This window comes from Dermatophagoides farinae, chromosome 7, assembly GCF_024713945.1.
Source record: "Dermatophagoides farinae isolate YC_2012a chromosome 7, ASM2471394v1, whole genome shotgun sequence".
Lineage (NCBI taxonomy): Eukaryota > Metazoa > Arthropoda > Arachnida > Sarcoptiformes > Pyroglyphidae > Dermatophagoides > Dermatophagoides farinae.
This window is the reverse complement of record NC_134683.1, coordinates 2294843-2316417: the sequence shown is the minus strand read 5'-3', so window position 1 is coordinate 2316417 and position 21575 is coordinate 2294843. Positions and strand designations below refer to the sequence as shown.

The 21575-nt window shown below is 30.6% G+C and overlaps 1 protein-coding gene across 3 annotated transcripts in view; it reads left to right on the top strand.

Annotated features, from left to right (window-relative positions):
- The window catches only part of LOC124497040 (putative RNA-binding protein 19), a 33391-nt gene extending 12605 nt beyond the window's left edge, over positions 1–20786 (top strand). Inside the window, exon 6 of one of the 3 annotated variants that reach the window (XM_047060628.2) lies at positions 20420–20786. In XM_047060628.2, the coding sequence (XP_046916584.2) occupies positions 20420–20538 (119 nt within the window). In that variant the 3' untranslated portion in view covers positions 20539–20786. Of the gene's footprint in view, positions 1–14550; positions 14649–16043; positions 16085–20419 lie in introns of those variants that run through there. The other 2 variants (XM_047060631.2, XM_075732873.1) reach the window with 2 other exon arrangements.
- Positions 20787–21575: the final 789 nt, after the last annotated feature.

Below are 21575 nucleotides of genomic sequence, written 5' to 3'. Positions count from 1 at the left end.
ACCAAAAAAAAAAAAAAAATTTATTCGCGGTCTATTCTGGGTGTAAAGGTCAGTGAATAAATTTGTCCACATATAATTTCCCGGTTCAATTTAGTCAATTTTAATGTGAATGAATGCGTTTTTTTTTGCACATAGATTTACCGATTTTACCGCGTGTATTCGATTCAATTTATACGGAAAAAATCATATTCAACATTTCTGATTGTCATTTTGTGTATTAGTAGTAGTTGCATTTAGATGGTTAGGAATTTTGAGATTTTTTTTTTTTGGTTCTCTTTCACTCACAAAATCCTTCCTTTTTTGTATCATTTCAATGTATATGTTTGAAATGAGATTAAACTTATCGTTTTTTTTTCTTGCTGTAGTCGTTGTCATCATCGTCATCATCAGTGAGCTGTGTGTTTAGGTCCGGAAAATTTTGCTTTTCATCAAACGGATTTTCTTGCACACACACACACACACACACTAATACATAGATACAATGTACAATGTAAAAAATCCTTCCGAAAAAAAAAATTTAGAATGGGGAAATGAACAAAAAAAAAACTTTGATGAGAGTTCGAAAAGACTTTAACACACTCACTATACACCACTGTGTGACAATATCAACAACAACAACAACAATAACATTGAATAGAAAGAATCCATTGTAGCAAATAGTTTCGAATTCTCTAGTTGTCATTGTTGTTGTTGTTGTTGTTGTTGTCGCGCCCTATATATTTGTGAATAGATATCCTATTTCAATTCATCCATAAGGAGGATGACGATGTTGATGATGATGATGATGGAAATACGAAAAATATATATCAAAAAAGGGAATAAAAGTCCCGTTATATCTAATGAGCTACTAATCTAGGCTTAAATTTTTAATAGACGATGACGATGCTTATGATGATGATGATGATGATGATGATGACGAATACCCGATGACAGTATATATACCGAACGGTTTTTTTTCTTTCCGAATTTTACAGAGCTAGCTAGTATTTAGGTACGAGCATTCGAGATTCTGTTTTTGAAAATTTGCTTGTTCGCTTGCTTGCTTTTGTTTGGCCGGAATTCATTCATTGCATTGGTGAATTTCATATGATATGAAATATATAACAAAAAAAAATAAGAAGAGAAGAAGAAAAAAGATTTAACATGAGGAACGACAAAAAGAAAGCTAGAAAGATTAGCTTTTTTTCCTGTAGGCTTCAATGAGCGCCCATCTATGATCAGTGTGTGTGTGTGTGTGTCTGTTAGATGTTCAATTTTTCAGTTTTAGAGTTCAAGTTTGGAGTTGTTGCTCCTCCTGATTTGGAACAATGCAAAAAAAAAACTCGACATTCTACTAACAAACGTAAATAGATAAAGACAGAATTTAGAAAGATTCTACGTATTTTTTTCTATTATTTCCACTTGATTCACCGCTTTACATGAACAATGAATGAATTACGGATTTTTTTCATCATCATCATCATCATCATCTTTTTTTCACGAAAAGATTCATTTTGTGTGTATATTAAATGTGAAAATTAACAAAAAAAAAAAAGCCAAGAGAGAGAGAGAGAGAAAAGCTCAGGATCTAGTAGAGAATAGTAGATTCAAAACTTGCTTTTTTTCCACTCTTCATATGTTTGTTATGAGATTCTTTTATAATAATTTGAAAAGAAAAAAAAATTCCGACCAAAAAAAAAATCCCAATCATAATGACAAATTAGAAAATGAGTAGCAAAAAAAAAAAAAAAAAAGAATTCAACCGGTCCTTGCGCTTATAATCTCTCATCATCATCTTTTTTTTCCATTTCACAGTAAAAGTATATATTATTCTGGAAGAATATCTAGAATTCATTTGGTTTCGTTACGGTCTACTTTACATGATGATGATGATGATCATGAAGCATAAGGTTATCATTACTAATCACTATTATGATTAAAAAAACATTATTATGTAAAAATGTTGGCGATGAAAAAAAAAGTTTCCAGATTCTAGAACAACTATTAGAATGAAAACATCCTTGGCTAAAAAAAAAATAGCAATTCCAGAATTTTCATTTCTGGAATTTTCTTTTCACTTTCCCCCGTCATTAATACTTGAAATAAAAGAAAATGAAATTGAGAAGAGTGAAAACTTGTTTCATGGTTCCATGATGATGATGATGATGATTATGACAGCCATGTGGTTTTTTGGTTCGGTTCAATTTTTTTTTTTTTTGATCTGTCTGTTCAATTTATTTTCGGTTATGTGATTCTGGTGTTTTGGGTTTGAAACAATTTTTCGGTTTCATTCAACGAAGAGGAGAAGACCAGGAGGGAAAAATTTTTGGAATTTTTTTCTCGCTTCTGTTTGTCGACACTTTGTGTTCATTTTTTTTTTTTTTTTTTGTTTCTTTTCGTGGAAAGATTTTCATTTTCCGTTGATTTGAATTGATGATGATGATGATGATGATCAAAGTGTTTCACTTATTTAGCCGTTTCATTTATTTTTTTTTTTGACCACAATTTAAGGTCATTTTTTTTGCTGATAGTCAATAATGTTTATGGTTGATTTTTTTCGGGACTTGAATTTGTTTAATGATGATGATGATCATCATCATAGTCAACTGTTTTTATTTACAAATAATGTACTATTACGTACTACGTAAATGTCAAGTCTTCATACATACATAACCGATGACATTAGGTTAAGTGTTAATATGTCCGGGATTATTATTATGTTTGAACCCGATGAAATGATGATGAAGCGGGTATTTTTCCTCTTACTCATGTTTGCACATAAACAAAATATGCAGGCGGTCCGCTCAATACAAGCCGGTTCACTGAATTTGTCTGCTTTCACATCGTATATGATGATGATGATGATGATGAGAAAAATTCAGATGGCGCTCATCCAATAACAAGACAAAACACAAGACAGACACACACACACACATGAATCAACTGAATTTTTCTTTTTCTTTCCAAAAATCGTTCTTTTTCAATAAAGTCAAAGTTCACATTCCTGTATTATGAGACTGAGTTGGTGATGAAAATCAGCAATCATTTTTTCAAAGTTTTTTCATTCGTGTCTGAATTTCAATCCGTGTGTCAACCACAACAAACAGTTTCATCATGAGTGCTAACGAAGAAAATTTGGCTGGGTTGTTATCAAAAGAAAATCCGATCAGCAATTACAAGGGCGTACAATCAATTGAGATCAAATGGTACAATGCCATCGTTGGAGTCAGCAGCCACGCTTCAATCTGAATACGCGGAAATTACGTACATTGGCGGATTTGAATCATGAAGATGACAGTGATTATATGGAAAAGATTAATCTCGTCATTGATTTCATATCTCTATATCATAGTGTTGATCGTCAAACATCGCGGCAAACAATGTCGTTGACAGCTAGATCGATGTTGAAGATCGAACAATTGGACAAACTGGTAACCTACTAGAAATGAATTGGATGATCTAAATCGAATCGACTAGTCAGTCAATGTCATCGGCATGTGCTTTCAATTAGCAAGTCACGACTCCTAGTCCTAGTATATCATCGAGATTTTTTCATTCCGATCATGTAGTACTCATTACATCGTCAAAATGTTTCGGGTTTGGTAATCGACCAACGCCACCGATTATAGAAACAAAATTTTCAGCAACCCCTTCTTCAAACATCACCGGTATCATATCAACAACCATATTTCACAGGCAACAATATGTTCAATCCACAGCAACAACCATATCAAGTGCCAAACAATATGTTCAATCCACAGCAACAACCATATCGAGTGCCAAACAATATCCAAAATGAAGTGAATCCGTACGTTTCATATTTCCGAAGAGGTACAAAAATTTGATGGTACAGCTGCAAATTGATGCAGTTGAGGAACTGATAGGATCAAAGTTTCGTCGACTTATGAAATTGGTTGGCACAAAAAAGAATCCGTGGTTCTAATTTTTCAACGAATTCTGATCAATGAAAGAGTTGGGTCAAAATATACAATCATTGATGATAATGATTTCAAAAATTCTATGAAACGATTTTAGATATTTCGATTTAAATGAAGGCGACAGTTTTTTCGGAAAAATGGATGAACACCGACGAAGAGCATTTCATAGTCCGAGTCAATTAACAGATGAAAAGAAGAGAATCGACAAGTTATGAATACTTTCGTTACTCTTTTGATCAATCAAATGTCCAACATTGGTGTTAATCGTCAACAACAAGGCAATTTTTAATAACAAATTTAATCGTTGATCAAAGAAAAACATTGGCAGCAACATCGAGTGATAACGGAAGTTTACAAACCAAAGTGCATTTTTTGTTCCATCTTCATATACATTGTCCCATACCAGTGTACCGCTGTGCCGGAAAAGGCCACGGCACACGAGATTGTGTTTAAATGCAACAAGTGTTTCAAACATAACCGTGTAAAGGTTCGCAAGTGGTAGCCAACATCCATCAAATCAAACTGCGGTAAAAACATTGATGACTTCTGAAAATCAACCGAGTACTTCCTCAGAACAGCCAGTACAAAACGATGAAACCGTCACATCCGCGTTGGCACGCTCAGAAAGTGCATCACAATATTTACAAACATTGACCACTGTAATCAACGGGACCAAAACCCGCGTTATCTTCGACAGCGGTTCTGAAATTTCCTTCATCACGAATAAATTGGTTAACAGATTGATCTTCAAAAATTCTGTGTTAATGGTTACGGCGGACAACGTGGCCGCTACATTGGTCATTTTTACCACACTTCAATTACCGTCGTGATGGATCGTTTTTTTGTAGTCGATGAACAGTTTTCAATTTCAACGTTCTACCTACAACTGTTTTGAATGACGAATACAATATCGATTTCAAGGACGAGGATATTGATAATGTCGATATTCTGTTTGGCAACAACGATAAAAATCGTCTAAAGTGTCTTGTTGCCGATAAAGTATACAACGATTCGTTGCTTATTGGTAAAACGTCATTGGGATACATCGTACATGGTCGATCGGATGATTATCGTTCAAACATCGTTGCTTGTCTATCGGAAATACAATCCACCAATCGATATGTTAATCAATCCAGAGGATGAACGTGCAATTTTATTAACGGGTTCATCAAGGATTGACATGAACGAATCTACAGAATAAAATTTTTTATTAGCAACAGTGTAAATTCGAACTTCATGCGATTATTGGTTTCTAAAAATCATTGTCCAATGCCGAATGACTACAACGATCTATAAAGGAATTGGAAACCAATAAATTGTCGTAAAGTGCAATATTCAACCAAACGAGGGTTTTTTGAATATGCCCCAAGTTTGTGGTCCGAAAATTGGATTCGGATGACAACTAAGAAACGTTTGTTTTTTGAACCAAGCTATATTCAAAGGAATTACAACTTGTGCTTGCCGCGATCGTTACTGTTGCTCATAGCAGATATTAAAGCTGCTTTCCACAACGTACACATCCAATCCGAATCAGAAGTATAAAGTTTTTGTGGTACGACAATAATAAAAATGAATCGAGTGTTAATCAGCCATTCATTTTAAACGTTATCATCACATTAAAAAATACAAAAACAAATTTCCAGAAATTGTAGCTGCCACAAATTTTGTTCAAAGCCGAAGCGAATTCTGGTGTCAAGATTTTCAAAGACGCTTCGATGCAACTAAGGAAGTATTGTTGCGATTCCGATATTGACAATTTGTGGTCTGACGGTTTTGAAAACAAAGTTCTCGGCGTAATATGGCATTGACTGTTCAATTTTTCCAATTATCACCTATCATTGTTAAATTGGCATTTTTTTCACCATTCATTAAATTTTTCATTAGCGAACTATCAAGATTGGGACGATTTATTTTACATGTCGTAGAATTTGTCCGACATGTTTCAAATTAAAATAGAGTGGCATTTTATTACACCATATAGCCCTCATTTGAGTTCAAGACCACAAAGAGAGCTATGAAGTTCTAAATTCTGAAAATTTTCGAATTCTTTAAAATTACCGCTATCGTCAACTCTCGACCAATTGCAGACATGAATGGTTCAATATTGACCCCAAATAAACTGATCTATGACCGAAATCCGTAAACCACCACAACCACCATTCAAATCAGAAAAATGGATCTATTGTTTCATTCTGGAATTCTGTTGAATTTCCATAAAAATCAAAATTGAATATTCGGTGATATTGATAAAGATCATTATAAAACCGTAAAAATAAAATAATCGATTGATTTCGCACATATCGTATCAAAATTGGTAACGAATTTTTTCCTCTAGTTGCAGCATAATTCAGTGAAAAATCGTTATCTATTCTCATCCAATTTTCGCGCCAACAAGACAAAACACAAGACAGTGAATCAACACCTTTGATGTTTTTCTTTTTCTTTCCAAAAATCGTTCTTTTTCAATAAAGTCAATTACAAAACATTCGTGTTCGAGTTCACATTCCTGTCCAATGATGATGATGAGAAAAAAATGGATGGAAAAACCAAAAGATCAAATTACACACACTGATTATAATGAAAGAATTTTTGTTCATTTTTTTTTCTTGCTTGACAAATTCTTTCATTGTGTCGACCGACAAGAATTTGTAACATACAAATTGTAACAACAACAACATCGTATATGTGTATGTGTGAGAATCATGTTTCAAACACAACCGGAATTATTTCCATCCATCCATCCATCAATCAATCAAATCTTTGAGATTTTTTTTCTGTTTTGTTTTGTTTCTTTTGATATGAAAGGCCCTTTTTTCCGTTGCTCAATAGGTTTTCATTTTGATAATGAAAAGACACGAAGAAAAAAAAATTCCATTTTGAATTGAAATGATGAATGAGCCCAATGATGATGATGATTTCATGGAATGTGTGTTCTTTTTGAATTTTCTTTTTTTTTATTTGAATTGATAAGTTTGAGATTTGCTTTCGTGCTTTTGTTTTGTTTTTCGTCGTTATCAGTGGGTTTGTCTGAATGTTACAAACCAAATAAACTAAATGGTACGGTAAAGTTTTCTACTTTTAATTATCTTCATTTATTCGTATCTTTTTTGTAGTTTTTTTTCTAATTTTGTCGTTGTTGTTGTTGTTGTTGTTGTTTCTTTTTTGTTTTTTTCTATTGTTGTCTCATTATCATCATTGTCAACAATGGTAATGTTAATTATCTCATTTGCATAAGAAAATTTTTCTAGTTTATCGATTTAAAAATATTCAAATGAAAAGAATATACATAAATTCCATCTTCGATTATCCAGAATCGTTCCTTAATTCTGTGGAATTGAATCTTTTATGATAATAATAATATTGATTCTAAATGAACAAATTTTGTTGGCGAATAATTCTGGTGTAAAAAAAATGTAGTTATTGTAGCGAAGGAGGATAGCATGTAGGAGGGAAAAATTTTGCACTCGAAAATTCTGAAATTCTATATAAATATTTTTTTCACTCAATACTTCAAGTTTTTTGTTGTTGTTGTTGTTGTTTTTGTTTTGATTCCATGAATTCTATGGAACAATGGACGAAACAAAACAAGAAAAATGAAAACAAACCTGAAACCGATTTCATCGTGCTGTTGTTGTTGTTGTTGTTCTAGCTAAAAGATGATTGTTTTTTCTTGCTAAATTTTTTTGAATCCATTCATGAGATTTATATTCAATGATTGGTTGTTGTTGATGTTGTTGTTGCATCTTTTTTCCTGGTTATTTCTTGTTTTTCTGATTCTTATTTTGTTGTTGTCATGAAATTCAGAATTCTTTAGTAAAAGATTTAAGTTTCATTTTTTTTCTCTTCATTCCTTCTCATTCATTCATGGATGATTCTGTTGTTTGTTGACAAAAATTTCTTGCCACCATCATCATCATCATCAGAATCAGAATCATGATCAACGAATTAATCTTCTTACGATAAGACAAAATTTCAGTAACAACATTTCTCAGTACTTGTGCCTGTGCATGTGTGTTTTTATATTCATCCATTGTATGTGTACTAAAAATGAGAGACAGCGAGAGAAAAAAAAATTGGATCGAAAATGGATCAAGTTTTTTTTCTCCGCCTATATCATATCATATCGCGCAGCCAAAAAGATTATTATTCGATTATTATTACACCCAAAAGGGAATTGTTCGATTTATTCAGGTTTTATTTTTTTTATTTTTATTTTTTTTTTGTTAGGTATCCGCAGCAAAGAGAATATATTCTACGATTACTCGATTTTTTATTCTTTCCATATCTTTCTTAATCTAGAGATTTTGTCTGTTTTTTTTCTCTCGTCAAGAAATGGTCGATTCAATATGGCTTTCACATCTATTTCGATTTTAAGTCTTTATATTTGGAAAATTCTGCAACGAAAAAAAAACAAAACAAATGATACATTAGTGTAAACGAAATGTTTATATGTTGCATACATATTGAATGGCAAAAAAAAAATTGGCTACCGGCACTGGCAGTTTTTTCTGGTAAAACTTTATAGCAGTGTTGAAAACCATTTAAATTTTTTTTTTCTTAATAAATTGACACGACCACAGAAACAATGTAAATTGGTGTTGTTGATGGTTGTGGAATTTTTGTCGATTCTTGTAAAAACAACAACAACAACAACAAAAAGAATCAAGTAAAATAAAATTTTACAGTGTAAAAATAGCTGAAAATCGAATGTTGAAAAAAAATTCGATACTATCGATTTTCACCCCTCATCTGATCATAGATTCTTTTCTGTTTGTTTGTTTGTTTGTTGTATACCGTTTCGTTTTTTTTTCTTTCTATTTTTTTTCAGAAAAAAAAGAAAAAATTCCGTTGCCTGTTTTTGACAGCTGATTGCAATGAAAAATTTAGTCTGTTACTAGAGAAAAAAAAAATTCTGTTGTTGTTTATGTTGAATTCTTTGAACAATTTCCTCTCATTTTTTTTTTGGTGTTGGTTGTTCTTTTTTTTATTCATTCTGGATTGTTCCAACAACAACAACAACAAACACGAGTTCCAACAAAGCCTGTTTTTCTTTTCTTTTCTTTTTTTTGCTCATTATGGACATAATAAATTGTTCGTGTCGTGTTTGTTGTTGTTCACTTTTTTTTACATTCATTCATTCATTCGTGCATGTTTCGGATGTTTTGTTCATTGGTCCGTATGGTTGGTGTGTATATGGTTGGTCTCGGTCTCCACATTTTTCTATTGTCGTTTGAAAGTTTTTTTTCAAGTTGAGAATTTTCCTACCCAGTAAAAAAAAAACTCGACAACGTCGTTGTTGTTGTCGTCGTCGTAGTTTGATCATCTGGAAAAATATTGCCTCAAAACATTTTCTATTTCCTATGGATCATTGTTGTTGTTGTTGTTGTTGTTGGAACATTTGTTGGTTGATGTTTTGATGCTCGCGTCACACACACACACACGTTTTTTCACGGTATTCGAAATTTAGAAATCGTGACTTTGAACATTACTCTATTTTTTCACATACAAGTTTGAAAAATGGAAAGGTTACATCAACACACACACACACAGTGAATTTAGTTTTTAAAAATACAAAGAATGAGATTTTTGTTGTTGTTGTTGTTGTTTGAATCAATTCATCACACGTTGAATTCCGAATGTGCTGAACACATTTGATTTTGACGTCATTTTTTTTTTTTTTGCTTGGTAAAATGATCGGTCAAATTCAATAGATCGATCTGATTTGATGTTTCGGATTCATTCATAATCGGTAGACAATGATGTCACGCGTGTCATTTCTATTGGTCCATCCACGTGCTTGTGTGTGTGTGTGTGTGCGTGTGTTTCACAGAATTCGTCCATCATCATCATCAATGGTGATCTAAATATTTATAAGCATGAAAATACACATAGTTTTAAACAAGGAGAAAAAAAATTTACTGAATTTTATTCACGTTTTCTTTTTCCATCATTGATATTTTGACACTTTATACTCCCGCACACACACACCTATAGATAGGGAAAGAGGTCGCAATTTTCATATTCTTGAGAATGACATTTTTTCCGGCTTCAGAAGACGGTAAACCAAAGCAGTAGCATAGAATTTTCTTTTTTTTGACTATTCTGGAAATGATTTCATGCTTGGTTAGTTATACACAGGGTATAATGTGTGTGTGTGTTTGTGCGTGTGTGTGTTGGCAGAATGCAAAAATATTCATTCATGCCACGAATTTTTTTTTCTCTCTCTAAATCTTTGATATGTTTTTTTCATTTGAAAATATATTGCAATCCACTTGTGTCTATGTTGTGTGTGTGTTTGTGTGTGTTGATGATGATGATTTGAAATCCCGAGCGAATTTTCACAATGTTTTTCTCATTAAAATCAAAAACAAAAAAAAAAAATCTTTAGTTTTTGTCGATATAGTCGTGAATATTCATATGTGAATTTGATGTGAAAAAAAAGTTGTTGAATGTTGGAATCGGGTTAACAACAAAAAGATGCAAAAAGAATTTTTCTTTTGTTCATTAACATTCATAGGAATTTTTTTTTCTTCATTCGTTCATATATATTGCTTGTTTTTATTATCATAATGTTGCTTTAAGGTTTTTTTTTCATTTGGATTTGTAATAACTTTGTGTGTGTGTGTGTACCGGAACTATAAAAACCCTTTACATATAAATTTTTTTTGTTTTCTCTCACCGATCTCTTATTCTGGGTCTCTTGTTCGTGTGTGTGTGTGTGTGCGTGCGAATACACACTTATTATCTGGCTAATTAGAATTCGAAACATTCACTCTTTGAATCTTTGAATTATTGTGTGTTTGTGTGTGTGCATATATAAATTAAATGTGAAATCGAAATTGTCAAATGTCAAATTCTCTTTTTTATTCTGTTGGTTTATTTTTCTTCATTCTATTTGAAATGAGTGAATGAAATTACACATGTTTCTCTTGGCTAATATAACAATTAATTTTTATTTTACAAGTTGAAATTCAATGAATCTTATCATGTATATTTTTTTCTGCATTGTGTATTGAACATTCTTTTGTTTTCAAATGTTTTATTCATGTTAGATTTGTTAATTTGAGAATGTACGATATATACCCCTTTTTTTAATTTCCATTAGTAGCAAATACACTTATTTCAATCAATCACCGATTGTGAAAACATCGTTTTTGGATCGTTTTTAATCGAATTTAATACGTCTAGGTTCTGGTGTGTGTGTGCGTGTGTGTGTGTTGAATAGATTTTTATAGAAACTATTTAGCATCACGTCATTATCATTTGGAAAAAATAATCGATTTTTTTTCTCTTGGTTGACTTTTGATGATCATTTTTTTTTTTTTTTGGTCATCATCATTATTTCCATTCATTTACATAGCCATTAACGGTATTTTTTTTCCATATCGAATGTGAATCGATTTATATACATATATGTTTTATATACAAATGGAAAGCACACGACCCAAACACATGTATAGAATCGATAATCTGCATTTAATCTAAATGATGATGATGATGATGATGATGATTGACTTGATTTGATTCATAAACAAGAAAAAAAAGCAATTTGAATGTTCCAGACAAAAAAAAACATCTGTAATAATAGTGTCACATCATTTTTTTTGTTTTGTTTGATTTGATTTTTTTTCTGTGTTGTGTTGCTCCATTTTTTACTCTTTATTATTGGCGATAGATGATTTACATTTAGTGTTTGTGTGTGTGGGAGAAAAAAAAATTATCGGTCAACTTGAATCAATGGGTGTTAGGGATCAACAATAACAAGTCATTATTTTATTGTTGTTGTTGTTGTTGTTATTCAAACATTTATCCAATTGTAGATTTTATAGGATGTTTGGTTGGGTAGAAAAAAAAATATCAAAATTCATGAACGTGTGCACACACTAGTAATAGTAGTAGTCGATTCTATAGAATCAGATCAAATCCGATAACATCATCATCTAGATTTGTCATTTTATTCTGTGTGTGTGTTTTTTGACTTACTGTTTCATCTTTCTTGATCTAGTTCATTTATATATTTTTTTTTCTATCCCATTTTGTTGTCTGATCATCAGTTTGGTCGTTTGTGTTAATCGAGATTTTTTTTCACACTATTTGCCTGTTTATTGGTTTTTTGTTCATTTCATTCATTCGGATATTCAAAATTCTGGTTTTTTCTTCTCTTTTTTCTTACATGGTTGCATTTTTACATTATCATGATTGTCATTATGATTATGATGATTTCGATTTTTTGATTTATTTTGCATGCAAATTATCTGTATCTAATGGCATTTTTTTTCATTCTTTCTGTATTTTGATGTTTTTATTGTTGTTATTTTTGTTTGTTTATCATTGTTTATAGATGAAGCAAATGTTATCTCATTTATTGTTCATGTGATTGTTTGATTTTAGAAATTCAATTCAAAATTTGCGAAGAAAAAACCGAAATTTTTTTCCAATTTATCCAGGTGTTGTTGGTCGATTACAGATCGATTGATTTTTTTTCTGGTTTGAATTTCGATTCAATCATTCGATTCGGATTTTTTTTTGTTCACTTATCTTTCCTCAAAGCTTTGGTTGGCTGACTATGAAAATGTTGTTTCACTATGTCGGTATGTGATAAATGTCCCATGATTGTCACACACACACACATACTCGTATTATCCACTAATAATTCGCCAACTATTCAGATCTTAATAACTTTATCATCAACAACAACAACATCGACCCTCACATTATCATCAATGCGTAAAATTATTTGTTTCACCTCTATATATTATGGGAAATGTTTGAAGGTGTTTGGAAGGCAACAAAAATTGTTATTTTCAAATGTAATGGGATGCCGCCCAAAATTTTATTTCGTTTCCAAGTTTTTTTTCCATCCAATCACACATTATACACACATTCAATGTACAAGTAGTATAAGTAAAGTACAGGAATGGGAAAACATTTTTGAATGAAAATTTTAAAATTTTCGAAAAAAAAATTTGTTCATTCCAATAGTTATTTTTGTTGTTGTTGTTGTTGTTGTTTTGCCATGTTTTTTTTCTGATTATCAAGTCAATTTGATTCAAATTTTTTCGATTTCATGTTGTTTTTCATCAGATTATTATTATTATTATTATTAGGTAATTTGATGATCAAATCAGAATGAAAAAAAACCTGATAATCATCATCAATGATTGAATGATAATCATATTCAAATTGCCATTACATTGAAAATTTTGAATTCATTTTTTTTCTCGTTGCTTGTTGATGAAAAATTTTTTTTTGTGTGTGTTCAATTCGATTGTATTCAATTTTTTTTCATTTTTTTTCATTATTTTCGTCGATTCAATGTGTGTGTGTGTATGAACAAGATTGAAATATTGTAATTCGATTTTTTCGTTTTTCTTTTGCGCCCATCTTTTTTTTCAAATGTTTCACAAGAGGCTTTTTTTTCGTTCGAAAAAAAAATCTTTGGTTTCATTCAAATCAAAATGCATAAAATCTGATGATCAAAGTACAATTTTTTTTTTGGTTTTTTTTTAATTTAAACGCAAACACAAATCCTGAATTCATCATCACCATCGTATTTGTATTCCATCAATTCGATCAGTTGTTTCATTGTGTGTGTATGTGTGTGTCGGTAATTCTTAGTGTTTGTTTGTAGTTGTCATTATTGAATGATCAGAATCATCAGACAGAAACACACACGTTTCAGATTTCACGTGTTGTTTGAGAGATTTTCACATTACGTTTTGGTTTGTATGTTTCAGAGAATGATTCCTGAAAAAAAATTGATGATGAACAAGAATAATTCTAGGATTATGTAGGTGTGAAGATGATGATGATGATGTTGATGGTTACAAGCGAAAAAGAGAATAAAAAGGAGAATAGTTTTTATTCTGTATTCGATGGGATTTGATTTCATTGGTCCCTTTTTTTGGAATTTGTTTTTTTTTGTTTCATGTGAATAAAATCACTACTGATGATGAATTCGATGACAATGATGATGATGATAAGCTCTTCATAATTTTTTTCCACTTTTCTTCTTGAATCAGACGACGGTAGATAGCATTTCATTCAATTGTTGGATTCTATTCTGATGTCTGATGATAATTTTTCTTTTGATATTACAGAATTGACATTGTCAATTTTTTTCTTTGAATCATTTTTATTCGTTCAGTTTCGATTTTTTTTTCTTTGATGTGTCTGGTGGTTGGACTGTCAATTCCATTCGCTGTCGTCGTCATCGTTGTTGTTGTTGTTGTCGATCTAATATTCGACTTGTCACTAGAACAGTAGGCACACTCACATACATATAAACAGACTGAATATCTTCCAGTCACTGAACACAACATATTCTCGTGATTCGTGCAAAGAAAAAAAAACAAAAAAAAAATTGACAAAAATTTACGAATGACAAATTCTAAGAAAATGTGAAATCCAAATGACAAAAAAAAAAGAAAGAAAGAAAAATATCGGCGACGACTCAAAAGTAAATTGTAAGAAAAGAATTTCTTGGAAAAAAATTGAAAAAAAATTCCTATAATTTTTTTGTTGTTTCTTTTTTATCAAATGAATCTTGCTTGAAATGCTATCTCTCTCTCGCTCTCGCTCTCGCTATCGCTATCTCATGAATTCTCATGTTAAACGATTCTTTTTTTCCTAGCTATTCATCCATTTATTCGATTGATCGATTGACAATTTCCGTCAATCACACACACACACACACATACCCATCTACATTTGATAATTATCAATCCAAAATGGGTGACGAAAACATTGTGTGTGTGTGTACCAACAATGATTATGGTGGTGGGAATTTTCCAATGTGGTTACCTGACGCTAGATTCTTCATTGATTTGTAATTTTGAATGGCTGACGTTTTTTTTTCTCATCTGCTTTGTACCCAAAGCAAGTTTTTTTTTGAAATAAAAAAAAAATTTTTTGGTGAAAATGATGATATGTTGTCAGTTGTAAACGTATTGCGGTTGAATTTCTTTTCTTTTATCCATTTTGGCGGCCACTTTGATCAATTGATGATATTACTGGTGTTGATGATGTGTAGTATATATGTATGTGGATAGATTGTCGGTTTTCATTGCCTAAAATTATATGTTCAAATAAAGAAAAATTCAATTCGATTCGATTCGATTCGATCAACAATACACCGGTGATTATAATCATGTTGTTTTTTTTATTATTATTATCATTATTGCACATCTCTCAATCAGAGAAAAAAATTTTACTTTTTTTTCTTGTTGCCTATTGCACTCACACACACACAAAGAATTTCAATTTTGACGTTTAAATTCATATATATATTTGCCACAACAATGACATGTTCGCGATTGAGACATTCGTCGCTAGTATTCCACAAACAAATCTACCGCGTGTGCATACAATCAAGAATGATAATTCAATGGCAAAATATGTTGCAAAGAATTTCATTCACAAAAAAATACAAATTTTATGAAATGTGAAAAATTTCATTTCAAATCATTTCAATCGATCGATCGATTGATCGATCTTTTTTTCTATTTCTTTAATTCATTCATTCATTCCTTTTCTCGAAATGAAATGATAAAGATGTCGTCGATTAGATGGTAGAAGAACAAAAAATAAAAATTTCCGCTATAAACAAAACAATCATTACAATGAACACCGATACCATTGATTTGACAGATTTGGAAAAAAATCATCATCATCATTATTTTTATGGCGAGAACGAAATAAATAAAAATCAAAAAAAAATTCACCAATCATCAATGGATCATTGATGATTGAAAATTTCTATTTGTGTCAATTTTTTTCGTTGTCGTCGTCGTCGTAATTCGAAACTTTGGTTGATAATTTCATTGATCGGTCGATGGTATTATAAGAGTGTGTGATATGCTTGATTTATTTTGTTATCCGAATTTTTCGTTTGATAAATGAAATTTTTTTTTTTTTTTTTTGTTTTTTCCATCTCATCAAATGATTGAAATGAAATTGTAAAATTTTTTTTTCTTTCTTTTTTTTCAATTTCAATCACATCATCATCATCATCATCATTGATTGATCAATTTTCGTTGTGAATGACTGAACTCTCTGTGGATATTCTGTTCTACTACATTGATTGCTACCAATGATTATTATGATTATTGTGACCTGGCCCTTGAGGTCCATACATGTGATGAATATAATTGCTGCTGGTGGTGGTGGTGGTGATGGTACAAGCTAGGTGCTCTCTGTGTGTGTATACGAGAGTGTTGTAATCCTATTAGCGTTGATAATTTGTACTATGTATAACTTGTGTGTGTGTGAAACTGGCTGAATCCATTTTAAAGTGTCCAGGAGGAGGTTTGCAAATTAGCATTGCAAATTTTGAATTGAATTGTATAATTTTGTATACGTTAACATTTGACCTCGACCTTTTGTGATTGGAATATTATTGAAAAATGATAATTTTTACCAATCTTGAATAATGATAATCTATAATTAGTTATATTATAAACCAACAAATTACATTTTTATTGTTGATAATTCATTCTGATGTATTGGCTACTGATTATTCTTCTGGTGGTCTAATCGATTGATTGATTGATTGATCATGATTGATGCGGGATACAGATTTTAAAACGAAAAACGAAAAATTTTTCCATGAAAGAGTTTATTGTCTTTTTTTTTGACCAATGACCAATTCACATTTGTAACGATAAATGATTGATAAATGAAACAAAATATTACACACACACACGGGAAAAAACGGATGAAAAAAAAGACAGATGTTTTGATTTTTTTTTTGTCTCTGGCTAATTACGATTCGAATGCATCAAACAAACAAAAAAAAAAATTCCGAAAACAAGAAACTGAAAAATTGATGAAAAACAAATGGAAATGAAATTCATAATGAATGAAAAATAATGAGAAAGAAGAATGTATAACATATACATGAATTAATCATGTTCATCATCATTCAATGATGGTTATCTCTTGTGTTTATTATTTCCATTTCGAATCAAAAACAAAAATTCAGATTCATCTCAGATGGATAATTGAATTGATAATTTTTTTTCTCTCTCCATTGCTTATTACATTTGATTCAGAATGTTTAATTCTTCTTCATTACCTGTGTGTGTGTGTGTGTGTGTATTTTGATCATAATCTATGATTTGGATTCATTTTTTATTAATATACATAAAAAAAAATCACATTTCAATGAAACGATAATCATCATTCAACAATGTCCGTTTTTTTTTCTTTCAAATGATTCTTTCAATGTTTTGTTTATTATTGAATAACATTGAATATTCTTATATTTTTTGTTACAAGTTTTTTGATAATCAGTTTTTATGGTGGTGGTCACACACACACACACACACAAAGCTACCATTCGTCAATAATAATAATAATCAAATACACACATTGTCCATCATCATCATCATCAGGTTTGTTGATGCCACACACAAACACCTTTTGGATTTGATCATTTTATTCGTGACCATTTTTTTTTGATTCATCGTTCATTACCATTATTATTATTATCATATATTTGATGATTCAGTTATATGGATGAATTCGTTTTGGACACACACACACAACTACGGAAAAAAATTGTATACTTTTGATTTCTACCAATGTCCATTGGATACTAAGATTTAGAAAAAAAAAATATTATGAAATGTGTATATACACAAAGATGTTTGCCGACTCGTGACTTGAAATTTTTTGTTTTGTTTTTTTCATATATATATATATAAAAAAAAACAAAATATGAATTCAAACAACAAAAATCAAATGTTCTTCCTGTTTTGTTTTGTTTTGTTTCGTTTTCGTTTTTTTTTCATATCATTGAAAAACAACAACCATACAATTTGTACACATTTGATATTGATATTGACCAAAAGAAAAAAAAAGTTTATTTGCCATATCCTTCATTCGCAGTTTTTTTTTCATTCCATTCAATTTCAATTCCATTCATTCTTTGTGTTTTGCTTTGTTTACCTCACACACTTGGAACTTATTTTGTTGTCGTTGTTGTTGTTGTTGCCTGAAATGTAAACATCGATCATTTGTATTTTGATCATCAAATTGACGGCCACAATGACACATTTATATATGTATTCGGATTGAAAATGAAACTTTCTCTTGTTCAGTTTTTTTTTGTTGTTGTACTAGAACAAAAGAAATTTACTTACGAAATCTGATGTTATTTTGTTGTTTTTTTGAAATTTAGTTAGTGTTGAAAATTTTGTTTCGTTTTTTTTTGACATTGACCGATTACAAGATTTAAGATGATGATGATGTTGGCGGGTATCCATGTATGCACTGGCCAATGAATTTTGTTTTTTTATTCAATTTTTAAAAATTTTCAATGATAAAATTGAATAAAATTTCAATTTTTTATATCACTACGATCACACTTAACACACACACACACACACACAGGTAGCATAGGTTCAGGCATCATTGAAAAATGTTTATTAAACGCCAACGCCAATCGAATGATGATGGGTGATCACGTAAATATTTTTTTTTTATTCCATATTCATTCAGGTTGTGTAGCTACCGTTTTTTTTTTTGTTTATTCCAATTGATTCATGAATTTTGATTCATCATTTTGTTTTTTTTTTGTTTTCATTCGCTATCACTATTTTGATTGGATAATCCAATTTTTTCCCATTCATCATGACGGACCATTGAAAACCGATTGACAAAAAAAAAGGCAATGACATTGTATGATTTTTTTTTGTTTGTTTGTTTGATAAATTACCTTGTTATCAATACATGCCTTTTGGCATAATGAATTATTGTTGTATCCAATGTGTGTGTGTGTGTGTGTGTGACATTCATATTCTGTTGAAAATGATTTTTTATTTTTGCCATTCTATATTATGGAACACACGTACGAATTAACCGTGCACACCAAATCCTGCGTTCCATCATGTATCATTTTTTTGTTTGTTTGTTTTTTTGTTTGATGGATACATATCCAGATATCTCTTTTCGAAAGCAAAAAAAAAACGTGAACAGGATGCACACACACACATACAACGGGTCGATACATTCAATCTATCTATCGGTGTGACACACACACACACACACAAACAACTGTCAATCGAATTTTGTTTTTAGTCCCTCACATATCTCCTCCCATCTTGCAAACGAAAAAAAAATCCACGGAACCACCATCAACACCACCACCACACACACATGCAAAAATCTCACGTAGATATTCGAATGTTATTTGATCCAAAATGTTTTTGTTTTTCATCTTCTTTTGTGTGTATGTGTTTCAATGTTATCAATAGCAAAAAAAAAAAAAAAAAATCCCAAAGATTCGACACATTCGAATCAAGTCCCATAGGTGGAATACATTGCTCTCTTATATATTTCTCTACACGCACAACAGCCAATTCACGATTAAATTCTTCGATTTTCTTTTTTCTTTTCTTTTTTTTTGCATCATTGAATATATATTCTACTATTGTAGATTTATGTATGTTCAAATAATTTTTTCTTTCTTTCTTGTTTGTTTATACATAACAACAAAAACAAGAATATTCTCTTGTCGAATTTCCTGTGTGTGTGTGTATTTGTGCATTTGTTTCCTTTGTAACCTTTTTTTTTGATTGTACGAAATTTCTTCAAACAAACAAAAATATAGAAAAAAAACCAAACCTCTTACCTCACATTTGTATTATGATTGTCGTTGATAATTCGATACATACACACACACACATGTGTATGAAATAAAATTCTATTTGTTGATATCGATATGTTTGTGTTTGATGACTTTGGAAAGAAAAAAAAAGATCAATCGATCCATGTTTGTCGAATTTTTTTTCTCTCTTTCTCTCCATTTAGTTGAAAAAATATCAGTTTCTTTTTTTTTGGTTTTTCTTTCTATTCTGTTTCGAAAGAATTTAGAAGATCATAGATCTCAGTGATGTTTGTGAATTTTTTTTTTCATTCGTTGTTGTTTAGTGGTGGTGTGTTTAAGTGTGCGAGTGTGTGTGTGTGTGTGTGCATGTGTGTGTGTGTGGGCACAAATTCCAAACAAACATACAAAAACGAATTCAAACATGATTCGGATGTGAACATTTACAGCTGTTATTGGCATCAAAATGTTTGAATGTTTTACCGTTTTTTCCAGTATTTTCATGTTCTGATCTACCAAAAGCAAAAAAAAAATGGGAAAAAAATTCGTTTATGTTTGTCGAGAAAAAAAAACAAAAAACGATAAAACATTGAAAATATTATCAATCTGTTCATGACACACACATACACACATACTCGAAAAACGACCTGAAACAAAAAATTTGCCAACCATGGCCCTTTTTTATGAATTAAAGTTTCAGAAACCCTGCTGCTGCTGCTGTCGCTTTGTCAATCATCAAATATCAAAGAATCGTCGGTTCATCCGATTCGATTCACAAATCATTAACAAACGTTTTTTTTGTCCTATCTGATTTTTTAGTATTAAGAAAAAAAATTAACTCTTCGTTTTTTTCTTTTTTTTTCCGTTATCATCTGTTTTTTTTTTTTTTTGCTAGATACAAAAAAATCCACATCATTAACGACGACGAAACGTTTACGACGAAATGATTTATTAGATGATTTAAAACGTCATCATCAATACGATCATGATTCAACTGAACAAGATAACGAATAAGATGACAACATATTGATGATTCAAAATGCTACTGCTGCTATTGGAGAAAAATTTGAAGCCAAAAAAAAAAATAAAATAAAATAAAGATCACTGACAGCACGATTTGCATCCATGGGATAAATTTTGAAACCATATAACGATGATGATAATATTTTGGCAAAATATTGACCTACCTGGATGATGATATTTTTTTTCTGAGAAAATGATTTACACTTGGGTCCTTTAAATGGTGGTGGTGGTGGTTATCATCATTATCACACACACACACACACAACACACATTTATAAACACTTGTTGGATTTTTTTTTCTTTTTTGACAAGCAATTCATATTTGAAATCACGCATACACAACACCGACCTATCAACTTGAAATGACAAGATGAACATCAGAAATCATAATAATCATCATCATGTTTGAAAATTTACCGATTTTTTTCATCATCATTAGCTATATAGCCAATGAATCTCAATATTCGGATCTAATCTTCAGAAACTTTGTGATTTTTTTTTCTTTTTTCTTTTTGATTAATACGTTGTTTTCATTTATTTTGCCCATCTTTAATGACTATTCAACCGAATGACATTGATCATTTTATTTAATGACGATGATGATGATAATTGTGTCATTTTTTGTCATATAATTTTTAACAAACAGAAGATGTAGAAACCTGAATGAATATTTTAGGAATAAAAATTCTTCTTTAAAATAAATGATCAATGTTTGTACATTTATCAACAGTTAGTGTGGCTACTAGTTGGATGAATTTAATCGTTTTTTTTTTTTTTTTTTTGATCTTACCACAAAGCTTATTTATAGGGACAATTTTGTTTTTCATTTCAACGAAAAAAAAAATCAAATCAAATTCTTTTACAGATTTAAGCGCGTGCGTCAATTTTTTTTTTACGGAAAAAATGATTTATTCACAGACCCTTAAGGAGAATAAATTTAGAAAAATTTAGAATACCGACACACACACACAACCAAAAGAAAGAAGAAGAATTGATAGTGGTGATGATTTATTGACACCCTAACAACA